The sequence below is a fragment of the Lycium barbarum genome, chromosome 10, assembly GCF_019175385.1.
Source record: "Lycium barbarum isolate Lr01 chromosome 10, ASM1917538v2, whole genome shotgun sequence".
Lineage (NCBI taxonomy): Eukaryota > Viridiplantae > Streptophyta > Magnoliopsida > Solanales > Solanaceae > Lycium > Lycium barbarum.
The window spans coordinates 63,436,801-63,449,835 of NC_083346.1; the positions used below are offsets into that span (position 1 = coordinate 63,436,801).

Below are 13,035 nucleotides of genomic sequence, written 5' to 3' on the forward strand. Positions count from 1 at the left end.
AGTGGCCACTTCTGGGTTTGCTATGTGGGGTGTGATTATGCCTAGCTATTCGGGAGAAAGAATAGCCACCATTGAATTTTATATTCCGGTGTGGTGCGTTGTGACAAGGGAACTTCTACCATCACCCCTTCGATGTGCTTGATTCTTGAGCCTGTATTGGCATTTGTGATATTCTTATTTTCTCATGGAATTGTTGTTGTTAATTATGATCAATTGAAAGGCATATTTGAAGTTGTACTTTGACAAGAGGCCTTATAATCGGTTTTGATAATTCTTAATGAGATACACAAACTGAATAACTGTTCTTACATTGGTTTCACATGATTTTCAGGATTAATTTCTTTATGTATTATTGTACTTTATTTTCATATTAGTTGTTGTCCCCGAGGCACTCACTGAGTACGAAGTACTCAGGCAAACCATTGTTGTTTTTTATGGTAAGTTAGGTAACGGAGAGGAGCAGGTTCTTGATACTCCAGGCATTTAGAAAGGACTTGTTATTGCGGCTGATTTGGTGAGCCCACACATTCATTCGTGGGACACCTTGTTTATTTATTTATTCATTATATTAGTTTTTCAGGCTGCGTCCCGTTGAGTCAGACTATTAATCATTTATCTTAGAAGCTCTATAGTATACATTCTTATGGTTAGTTGTTGAGTTATTGATTAACTCTCTAGCACGTTGTTACGTTTGACTAAGTATTGATTACTAAAGACTTCCGCTGATTTAATTCGTATATGCATGATTTGTTTACCTTTATTTTATAAAATGTTGGAAGCGAATGTTGAACCTGGGGGGTCAAGTGTTATTATTGTGTCGTTTAGGTTCTTCCGATGTTGTTCATAACGTCGGTTGCCGGTCACGTCTAGGGTGGGTTTTGGGGCGTGACAGAAGCCTACTTTACAACTCTACAAAGTCCCAGTGTGATCATAACCGAGATATCTAAAGATGAGAATATTAAAAATGAGGGCAAGCCTATGGTATGTGTAAGTGCAATCTGTGAATTTCTTTGTGAGAGTGAGTGACTTCTCTTCTCCTTCGTCTTAGTCCCTATTGTGTTGTATGTGTGAGGGACAGTCTTTGGTCTCTGTGAGGGCATTCGGATGAAATTATGAGCATTCCTTAAAAAGCAACGTTTGTGCGTATATTGATGTTTCTGATAATATCATGACATGCATTGAAACTTCACTGTGAGTTGTGGTGTCCTGAGTATGATTCGTATTGTGATTTTGAAAGTTGAGGTGGTTATTTGTGAAAAACATGCATGCCCGTAGTTCTAAATGAGAATCATTGTAGACATTAGTACTCTGTTATATCTAGATGTTAGATTGAGTCGTTGTGTTGTATGACTTGCTTGAGGACAAGTAAAGACTTTGAGTTGGGGGTGTTGATGTGCCCGAAAATTATGGCACATCCAAGGCCTTTTTATGAGAAGTTTTACTTGTTTTTAAGCAAGTTAGTGTCTATTTAATGTGTGTTTAGTGTTTCTCAGGTAATGGAGCAGATTTAGAATGAAAACAGTTAAAGTACAGAAGTTGGTCGTAATCTCAATATACGGACCGTATTCTCAAACACGAGTCGTATTCCATGGGCGTATTTAAAGATAAGCAGAACCAGAAAGGCATGCTGAGAAGATGGTGAAATACGAACAACTTTTACGGACCGTATTTCACTTTACGGTCCGTATTTCAAAGCGTATTTAATCATTTAGACACTTGACAGAAAGTTGAAGTTTTGCAAGTTGAAAGACGATCAAGCAGAAGACGGATCGTAAATCAAAATACGGTCCATATTCCACGAGGTTGCAGTTGCCCATATCTTGAAGGAAACCCTGGGTGTAAACTGGTTTACGGTCCGTATTGTGAAATACGGACCGTATTTTGTGCCGACGGGGACCAAAGTGTAAATCTGTAACTTTTACATTTTCAGAATCTATAAATAGCCATTGTAGGGTCTTAATTATTATTGGTTGATACATCTTGTCTCTTGACTTAGAACAACAAATACTCTCTAGTTTTTGGAGATTCAAACATCAATTCAAGTATTATCAATTCCTTTTTTCTTCTAAAGTAAGCAATTATGAATTCTTTAATTGCTTATTTCGTGTTCTTTGTCATGAGTAGCTAAATTCCCTTACTAGGGTGTGAACCCAATGATGGGTGTTTTGTGATTGGGTTTTGTGATTGATATACACATAATGGATTATTAGGGTTTATTTATTCTTCATTCTTCATTCATTATTAATGGTTGCAAACATTGATTAATGCCATAAATCTTGATTTGTTTGGGAAAACAATTAGGATTGGTAAGAATAAATAACAAGAACTCAAAGCTTTAACCTTTGTTTAATAAATTCACTTAGGAATAAGACGAATTTTACTTGGCATAATTAACCGTTCTTCATATCACTTTCTTATAGTTGGGAAAATCATGGAAAGAAATAATCTTTATTTATTGGGAAATAGTAGAGATTCACATAGAGGTTAAGTGCATTCATATAACAATCCATTAGAAGTATATCAAGATTAATACCCATGATCATACACTTTATCTAAAAGGGACACAACCTTAGTTTCTTTTACCCTAAATTATACTCCAAAGAAATTAGTTAGCCATTAGTCCTAAACAACCAACTTTTACCAAAATCATCGGATTAAGACATTAGACCTAAATTAAGCATTCTACGAATTTAGTAACCTTTTCACACCATATTCCTTGTGGGATTCGACCCCAACCTAGTTGGGTTACTATATTTGACTTCGTCCGCTTTACGCTAATTAAAGGTGTAATTTGCGCGTATCAGGTTCTCAGATATCGAGGCAGATTATGTGTTCCTGATGTTACAGGGTTACGTCACCAAATTTTGGAAGAGGCCCATTGTTCCCGTTATTCTGTTCATCCGGGAGCGACAAAGATGTATCATGATATTAAGTCAATTTATTGGTGGGACAGAATGAAGAGAGATATAGCGGAGTTCGTAGTTCAGTGTCCAAATTGTCAATACGTAAAGATCGAGCATCAGAAACCTGGGGGATTGTTGCAAGCCATGCAAATTTCGACTTGGAAATGGGAAGTACTTAATATGGATTTTATTACAGGCTTACCTCATTCTCAGCGTAAGTATGATTCTATATGGGTAATCGTCGATAGACTCACAAAGTCAGCTCATTTCCTGCCTGTCAGAACTACATATTCAGCTGAAGATTATGCGAAGCTTTATATCAAAGAGATAGTACGAATCCATGGTGTTCCAGTATCCATTATTTCTGATAGAGGAGCACAGTTTATAGCTAATTTCTAGAAGTCTTTCCAAAATGGTTTGGGGACTCAAGTGAGTCTTAGCACAACATTTCATCCCCAGACTGATGGACAGGCTGAGCGTACTATTCAGACCCTCGAAGATATGTTAAGGGCATGTGTATTGGACTTCAGGGGCTGTTGGGAAGATCATTTGCCACTTATTGAGTTTCCATACAACAATAGTTATCATTCCACTATTCAAATGGCCCCGTATGAGGCTTTATACCGGCGAAAGTGTAGATCACCAATTGGATGGTTTGAAGTAGGGGAGACCAGATTAATAAGGCCATATCTGATCCAGCAAGTGGTGGAGAAGGTCAAGCTTATTCAGGACTGATTAGTGATAACCCAAAGTCGACAGAAGTCTTATACGGACAATCGCCGACGAGACCTGGAATTCTAAGTTAATGACTGGTATTCTTGAAATTGTCACCGATGAAAGGCATCATGAGATTTGGTAAAAAGGGTAAGCTTAGTCCTCGTTATATTGGGCCTTACAAGATTGTACGCAAGGTAGGCCAGGTGGCTTATGAGTTAGATCTACCTTCAGAATTGGAGACAGTCCATCCGATTTTCTATGTATCAATGCTCCGCAAGTGCATTGGAGATCCTTCCAGAGTTGTACCCATAGATGATGTCCAAGTTACTGAGCAATTATCCTACGAAGAAGATCCCATTGCAATCCTAGATAGACAAGTTCATAGATTGAGGACTAAACACGTAGCTTCTGTTAAAGTTCTATGGAGAAACAATAATAGAGAAGAAATGACTTGGGAAGCTGAGGAAGATATGAAGTCCAGGTACCCACATTTGTTTCCACTCCCAGGGGAGGTTCAGACAGAGCCACTGTTGCCTTCAAGTACGTAATGCTTTCTTTTGATGATTTCTTAGTCGTGTGTGGCCATCATTGTTGTTATTGTTGTACCCCTGTGAGGCATTGTATATTTTGGATTGTTGTAACAGGATGGTAGTGGCATATTTATGGGGGAAACTCTCGCAAAATATTTATAGAATCTCTAAGAGTCTAACATTCGAAGACGAATGTTCTTAAGGGGGGAAGAATGTTGCACCTTGGAAATTTTTGCGTCGGTTGCATTATAAGTAAACTAATGCAAGCCTAAAGTGGACATGAAACCCTTGCAAGGTTAAGGAGGGTATTTTATCATTTTAAGTGTGTCCCTTAAGGTTTCGGAGCTAAATAAATCGGCGGAAGTAAGCTCGTTGAGGGATTGGAAACTTGAGTGATTTTTTTGGGAGATTTCATGTTATTTGAATTATAAATTTTTTAGAATTACCTTGAGGGGGAGTTATAGGGCCCCTTAGATGGCTAATGAAGTTTTATATAAGTGTTGAGAAGGTTCCATAAGGATTGGAGGTCAAACGAATCGAAAAGAACACATTTTCGCGAAAAATGGGGCTTGTGGACCAATATGCGGCCGCAAACTGAGTTTTATGTGCAGCATATTGGCCGCAAACTCACCAAATCTGCTGGCCTCACTGCCCAATATCCTCCCTGTGGCCGCATATCCAATACGCTGAGCCGCATCTCCACCGCAAATTGAAGCGAGTGGGCGAATTTGACACCTTTCTAAGTTCTAAAAGATCTCATTTTCATATCCACCTCCCACACTTATTTCCCCACATTATTAGAGAGTTCTTGAAGGTTCTACAATATTCCAAACCATTTCATATCATCAAAAGATAATATCAAACATCAAAACCTCAAGATAAATTCATGGAAGACGATGGTTTTTGCTTCTCTTCAGGGATGTGACGAACTTGTTCTTAAGAGGAGTTGCCAGAGGTGAAGTTCTTCTATTATAAGGTATATTCTTCATCTTATTTATATGATTAAGTTGATTTGAAGGTTTAGCAATTTTTGGAGAGGAAATAATTATACAAGAGAAGTCATAAAGTGTTGAATTGAAGCTAATGGCTATGAGGTGAACTTGAAAGGGGATTTTGGATTAATTTGAGAATAAATTGAATATAATTCCTTGATTATGGTATTGTTGATGTTATTATTTTTTTTAGGAGTTGTTTTGAAGTTTGGTGGAAGTTGATAAAATAGGGAAAGTGCTGCCCAAATTCCGTTAGCTCGCCAATTACTCTAGTTTTAACTTAAGAGTGTTTTCAAGACTTAACCTTAGTATAAATCCTCTTGAATGTAGATTTGCCGGCTTGGGAGGAGAAGGTTAGGTAATTAAAGAGACATAAAGTTATGTTAAGGCTAACCCTTTCCATCTTAAGGCATGATCCCGTCGTCACGAACTTATACATGATATTAATAATGTCTTCCATGATGACTCCCTTCCTAGAAGTACTAGAGCTTACAGTTCTTGATGCTCTTATGATATTATTGAACCTGTTCCTCATTGTTGATCTCATCTTATGATAGTTGACCCAAATGAGGAGATATGGTGATAAAGATGATTCCATAATGGTAATCGGAGGTTCACCGACTTTGTGTCACTCTGATGGAGCTGTAAAGTTTCCTTTGGACTTTCATCCATGATTTATATATATATACCGCGTTATAGTCGGCCGGGTACGACACGTGGATGTGCACACAACTGCAGTTGGGAACGGATAACACCGAGCCTTGCTATGGCCGGGTATGAAGGACACCGAGCCTATATGGCTGGGTACGGTATTATTATATATGTATGTATGATAATGTTTTCTCTAGAGACAAATTAAGTATGCATGACAGCCGCCCTCTGAGGTATAATTTGAACTCTTCATTTCATGTTATTCACATTCGTTCATTATGTTGTTATTCATGCCTTACAAACTCAGTACATTCTTCGTACTGACGTCCTTTTTATTTGTAGACCCTGTGTTCATGCCCGTAGGTAGACAGGGAGACGGACCAGACCCCTAGGTTGCTTCATCAGTAATTGCATAGAAGTACTCTATTTGATCCGGAGCTGCAGTTTAGTTGGTACTATTATTTTATGTACATACTTGGGCATGGCGGGGTCTTATCCCGTCTTTATGATGTTATGTACTCCTTGTAAAAGCTCGTAGACAGATGTATATGGTTAGATGCTCCATAACCTTACCGGTTCATATTTTTGTATATGATTTTTTGGCAGCCTTGTCGGCTTGTACATATGGACCTAGTTGATGATGTTTATATAGATGTGCACATGTTCGATGGAACTTTTATCTCTTCAGTTTGTGGTAATTATGAGTTAGCCATATGGCTCACCTAGATATGATTATGAGAAGTATGTTAAGAGGTGCTCAGTAGGTTAGCTCCGAGTGCCCATCATCGCCATCCGATTGCGTCGTGACAGAACCGTACCACCAATCCCCGCTTGTCAAAATCTTACTGACAGGGCTAGGGGAAGAGTCAACGAGGGTAAATAGGTCAAAACTATAATAATGACCAAACGGGTCGTTACAGTTTAAATATATCCCTCTTGTTTATTTTACTTAAGGTTTGGGCTTAGGCCCATAAAGGTTTAAGTCAAAATAAGTTCAAAGGAAATCAATTTCATACTTTATTCAAAATCTGATATTTTGTGTCCAATTTGTACTAAAATGGGTCCAAGTTTTAAAGCCAAAATGTATTTTCTTACTTAGTGCATTTTCGAGGCCCAAAAGGGTCAAAACCAAAAAGTCCATTAATTCAAATGCGGTAACCTACCGTGGGCTTAAGGCCCGAAAATGGTTCTTTTGAACTGAATCCATTACACATTATCCACATTATCGATTTTTCAATTTTTTGTTACTGGAAATACTTTGTAAAAATAATCCCAAGTTTGTTAATTATATGCAACAGTTGTTAAAATCCTTTTAACTTGAAAAATCGTTTGACAAATATCAACTCCTATGCAGACTTCCTAAATCCTAATGCATTTGGGTTTCAATATACATTATGTTGTTTACATATACAACCAATATACATATAAAAAGCATACATATACATGTAAATGTAAAAAGAAAAGGTTAGGCTAGTGGGCCTACCTAAGCCCACCAGTTGACCATTTTCACCAATGATTGGACCTTCAACTTTTCTCATCTTCAATGGACTCGATTGAAAAAGGGTGTTGGGTTTTAGCCCAACAGTGGTTCGAAAAAAGTTCTCGAATGGCCCATCATATTTCCATGCAAACAAAGGGAAAAAAGAAGGTAACGGTTAGAAAACATCTAGACTTAATAATCTATATAATGAAAACTAAAATATATGTAAAGCATAGTTAGGGAAATATTCATATGCAAACACGATAGACATCTCAGCCCATATACATAAGCAGTCAATGGGGTGCGAAAGCAAAGATAAAGAGCAGGCTTTAAAGTGTTTAAAGGGACAGAAATAAATAAGCTCATCGTAAATACATATTAGTAAAATTTTCACAAACAACTACCATTTAGCTCCTTCTAACAACCTATAACTACATGTTCTATATTTAGCTAGTAGACGGGTATAATAAAATATAGTATAAATATAACGGAAATACACACGCTGGGCTAACTGAAAGTGCTATATTTATGGAAACAAAATTTGTTCCAATTTAAATTATAATCAGTTTTATTGTTCCCTGATTCACACAAATATCCTCCCATTCCATAACTGATTCCATATCGCATTCAAACAACTAACAAATTCAAAAAAAAAAAAATTGAATTCAAAAAGTACATTCATATTTTTAACCAAAAATAAAAGGTTCAAAAACTAGTTCATCAAAAATCTTTGAAAAATAACAATATCAAACCAGTGAACAGAGCTCGATTAGAACGACGAATATATATTTGATTTCATCTGTTGAAATATCGAATTCAAGTTGAGTTCATAATTGAGGTAACAATGTTTTCACTGCAAACTTTTTATTTTTTCGTCTTTTCTGAAATTTTGAATATATGAAAACTCAGATTCATAGATTCAAAATATTATTGTTTCAACTAAATTGAATATAACACATTGCTGTATTCGAAAACAACAGGATAATGACAAGCGTAACTGCGTTGATCCGTCATTCTGGTTTTTGGAACGATCAGAATTGTTTTGTGAATTACAAAATTGATGTTGTTGTATTCATTGATAATTGCAATTACGATGAGTTAGTTTCTACGATTACAAATCAATTAGGCGCGGATACTGTCAGGAAAATTATTTCAATAAAATATACTTTTGAAGGCGATTTTCAACCAATTGAAATACACAATGATATGGGAGTTCGTGTGTACGTTAAGCTTAAGAGAAAAAACAGAGTTTTGGGGATGTATCCAATGTGTGTTAGTATTGATGATTTTGATGTTGAGGATGATGCAACTGGTAATCGTATTATTAGAGATGATGTGCTGCAAATTGGATATAGCGAGAATCGGGATGGTATGGAATTTTGTGATTCTACAGGAAAGGCTGTTGTTTTATTTGGGAATGATAACAATTTGGTAATTTCGAAACCGGAAGCGAAAGAAGTTTTTGTCGATCAAATTTACCAGGATAAGGAAACTTTGAAAATTGCGATGACGAAATAGGCAATTCGTGAAAGATTCAATACAGAGAGATCGAATGCTATAAGGTATGATTTTCTAAATGTATTCTGGTAACTGAAAGTGCAGATGTATTTTTGTTATATTTGTACTATATTGAGATGATTTGTTAACTTGTTTAGCACACTGTTAATTAAAAAATGTTTGATGCAATATATTTCTGATATATTTTTGTATATTTCTACTGTATTTAATTGATTCAATATGTACTATTTGCATTGTATTATGTAGCTTTACTCTGGCATATTGGTCGTCGGAATGTAAATGGAAGTTCAGAGCGTCGAGAATTAGGGATTCTGAAATGTTCACGGTTAGATCTTTCGATGACGAACATACATGTCCGTTGAAGGACAAGGTGTATTCACAAAGACAAGCAACAAGTTGGTTTATTGGAGAAGCGGTTGTCAAGGCGAAAATAACTAACCATAAAAGGAAGGTCACACCTGGGGATATAATAGACGATGTTAAAAATGAATTCGGCGTAGATGTTTCTTATATGATGGCATAGAGAGCTAGAGAGCAGGCATAAAATATTTCAGAGGTGATCCAGCTGATTCATACAAGAAGTTGTCGGCATATATATACATCCTTGATAAAACGTATCCTGGATCGCTTGTTAAAATGCATAAATCACCAGAAAATGAGTTTATGTATTTGTTTGTAGCACTCAAAGCATTCATAAAGGGATTCGAGTGTTGTAGACCAACAGTTGTAGTGGATGGTGCACACCTTAAATCAACGTATAATGGTACATTTGTGTCGGCAAGTACTTTGGATGGAGCAGGTATGTGTAATTCTATTCTATGAATGTTTGTTTTTTATAAATACAACAATATGCTATTGATTTGCAAATAAAGCTGCTAAAAACATACTCTGGATATATTGCTGGTGTTAATTTGTGAATAATATATGCTGAAATACACTGTAAATATGTGATGAATATATTGTAAATATATACTGTTGTTTTATAAATGATGTTGCTAAAAACATAGCGTGAGATCAAATTCAGTTAAAATATGTGTTGAATACATTATAAATATATACTGATTTTTGTAGGTAATATCCTACCACTAGCGTATGGTGTGATAGATTCTGAGAATAATAAGTCCTGGACGTGGTTCTTTGAACTGTTCAAGCAAGCTTATGGTGTTAGGCAAAATATGTGTGTCGTGTCCGACAGACATGAAAGCATAATACACGCAGTTTCTAAGGTGTATCTTACTGTTCCTCATTTGGCTTGTATATGGAATTTGTGGAAAAATGTGACAAAGCAATACACAACAAACAGTGAGGTGTAGTCCTATATTTTATTCACTAGCGAAGGCATACAACCAGGATGAGTTCGATAAATTGATGGAGAAGATTGGGAATGTTGATATTCGGGTACAACGATACCTAGAAGATGCTGGAAGGGATGAATGGTCTAGGCTTTATTCACCTGTTAACAGAGGATGTACAATAACTTCGAATATAGCCGAATGTATTAATGGAAAACTGGTTATTGCAAGAGAGTTACATATTTTTGATTTCCTTGAAGAAGTGAGGAAGATGTTTGGTAGATGGAATTGCACAAATAGAAAAAATGGTACCTACACATTCACAACACTGATGAGGCGGTATCAAGAGATTTTGTCGATCAATGAGTACAAATCAATACGAATGAGGGTATCTTTGTTTGCAACACAAAAATTTAATCTATATTTTACTATATCTAATCTATATTTATCTATATTCCCAATATGGTAAAACTGCTCAGGTTAATGCTTGTTTATTGGTTAAATGGTTCTCAGGTTGAAGCGTCAACTGAATATGTTTACACAGTGAATGATGGACCGAGGTGTTTCATAATCGATTTGAAGAAGAAAACTTGCAGCTGCAGGATATTCCAACTGGATGAGATACCGTGTTCTCATGCATGGGCAGTATTGAAGAATAAAAATTTGGCTGCTGATGCATATTGTTCGAAATTATTCAAGCCAGAAACAGTTGTGAACACATATGATGCCGACTGATCCTCTTCCCGATGAGACCGAGTGGAATGTTCCTAAAGTTATATCAGATGAAGTTGTTATGCCACCGATCTATAAGAGACCCCCTGGGAGGCCAAAAAAGAAGTGGGACAAGCCATTACACGAGTTGATGATTGGTAAACGCAGGAATGCTTGCGGTAAATGTGGACATCTTGGTCATAACAGGCGTTCGTGTGATAATCCGCCGCTCAATAAAAAGAATAAATAAGTCCATTTTGATTTTATTTGTTAAGACAATTCCACTTTAAGTTAAAAATAAAAAATGAATTCATCTTGAATTCATATTATTCTAATATGATTGTATTTCACATGGTTGAACATCCGTTGTTTTTCGATGTTATGCTATATTGGTGGTTTAATGGGATTTGGAAAGTTTACTCTATGTAAACTGATTTGACCTTTTGTTTTGGATTTATGCTTTAATAGTTGTATTTCATATATATTTTGGTTATATTTTAGTTGCATTTTGTCTGATCTGGTAGATAATACTTATTCTAGTTTACTGTTAACTATATGTCATATATATTTTACATATATTTGAAGTGTATTTAGATGAAATTTTAACTTTTGTAACACACTGTACATTAAAAATGGACTTATGGAATATATCTAAGTTATATTTTCTGTATATTTCGACTGTATTTAAATGGTTAGATATACTACTTTGTTAAATGAATACATTTTACAGAAAATGAAAATGGAATTTATGCATTGAAAAAATAACATACTTGAAAGAAACAACAATATAAAAACCATAAGGTGGTGTTCAACATTAATTATCCTAAAAAAACATTACTGCACATGAAACGGTATGTCCAAAATGAAAAAACAGCAACAAAAGTCGCAACCAACTATGCTATTGTTCAACATGAAAATCAAAAACACAAAAGACTTGGTGGCCTAATCAAGATCCTCTTTATCAACTACATCGAAATCAACTGCCAGTCTAATTGGTCTTGGAGGCTGCTCGTTATCACTTGATGCATTGTTGTTTGACTTATCCCATGCATAGTCGCATAAAAGGGCACCGTATCTCATACGGAGTAACTTTGCATCGAATTCGGTTGGGATGACTTCACTTGAGCTCAAGTATTCAGCAAAGGCTGCCACATGCACACCACAATCCCTGAAAAAAATGATCCAAAAATTTACTGATCAAAACCCAAGAAAAAATAGATGTATTTATTGTGTTTTTTATTGGAAGAGATTCTTACATGCTAGCGGGAGCTTGTTGCGGGAGATTTCTACATTCACAATGTCAAAGTTGTCGGTTTGTTCTCTATTTCTGTAAGAAGGATGTGTGGAAAAATCTATAGCCGCCTTCTTCTCATAAAAATCAGTCATTTGTAGACTGTGTGTCACAAGAGTGGCCAACATTTTCATTCCGGCTCTAACGACAGCATCATGCCCTGTAGCTCTGTATGAGTTGTATACGTAGATGCACCTGTTTGTAAAAAGAAAAAATACGAAAAAAAAATAAACATATAAATTTTGTAGAAAAATGAATGATTTTTTCAAAGGATGAGAGCACACCTCTCAGTGAATGATATCACAACCAAAATCCAGTGATTTTCCTCTTTACGTTGACAGGAATTAGTACGTTGTCAACAGTATACCATGGTACATTAGCCAACAGCCTATGCCCGTTAATGTACTCACATAGTTCATCTTCCTTACTGGCGACACATGTGGATGAATCAGGATTTTCCCAAGATGTGTAAATTTCAGCAACTAAAGTGTGAAAAATACAGCTGATAGTGGTGAATCTATAATTGTTGTTATTGTGATACTTCCCCTTCTTGCATAGGTAGTAGAAAATAACATCAATATGCTGTAAAAACATCAATTCAGTGACTATAATCAATACTATGTTAAATAAAACTATTGTTGTATATATATTAAATATAGTGAAATATACTCTTAAATATAGCAAAAATACAATTCTGTATACTTGATCAGTACTATGCTCAACTAATAAATTAATGTCTCTATATTAAATATAGTGCAAATATAATGATGAAATTTTTTTTAAAATACAATACAGTCTTAATATAAATACAAAACTGTGATATATATATATATATATATATATATTTGTCAAATATAGTAAAACATATACTCTAGATACATCACACTGTAATTCTATTATAAAACATAAAAAACCTAGATAACAAGCAGAAAGACATCAAACCTCATCAG

The 13,035-nt window shown here is 35.5% G+C and overlaps 1 protein-coding gene across 1 annotated transcript; it reads left to right on the top strand.

Annotated features, from left to right (window-relative positions):
* The first annotated feature begins 10,159 nt into the window (after window positions 1–10,159).
* LOC132613016 (uncharacterized) lies at window positions 10,160–10,818 on the top strand. The gene is made up of 2 exons (XM_060327078.1): window positions 10,160–10,345; window positions 10,597–10,818. Exons 1-2 carry the CDS (start codon window positions 10,160–10,162, stop codon window positions 10,816–10,818), a joined length of 408 nt encoding a protein of 135 aa, XP_060183061.1.
* Window positions 10,819–13,035: the final 2,217 nt, after the last annotated feature.

Bases quoted from the DNA above. Each gene is read 5' to 3' on its own strand.
- LOC132613016 (XM_060327078.1), top strand. From the start codon at position 10,160: ATGGAGAAGATTGGGAATGTTGATATTCGGGTACAACGATACCTAGAA. The intron at 10,346-10,596 runs GTGAGGAAGATG...AATGGTTCTCAG, and splicing joins TTTTTGATTTCCTTGAAGAA to GTTGAAGCGTCAACTGAATA.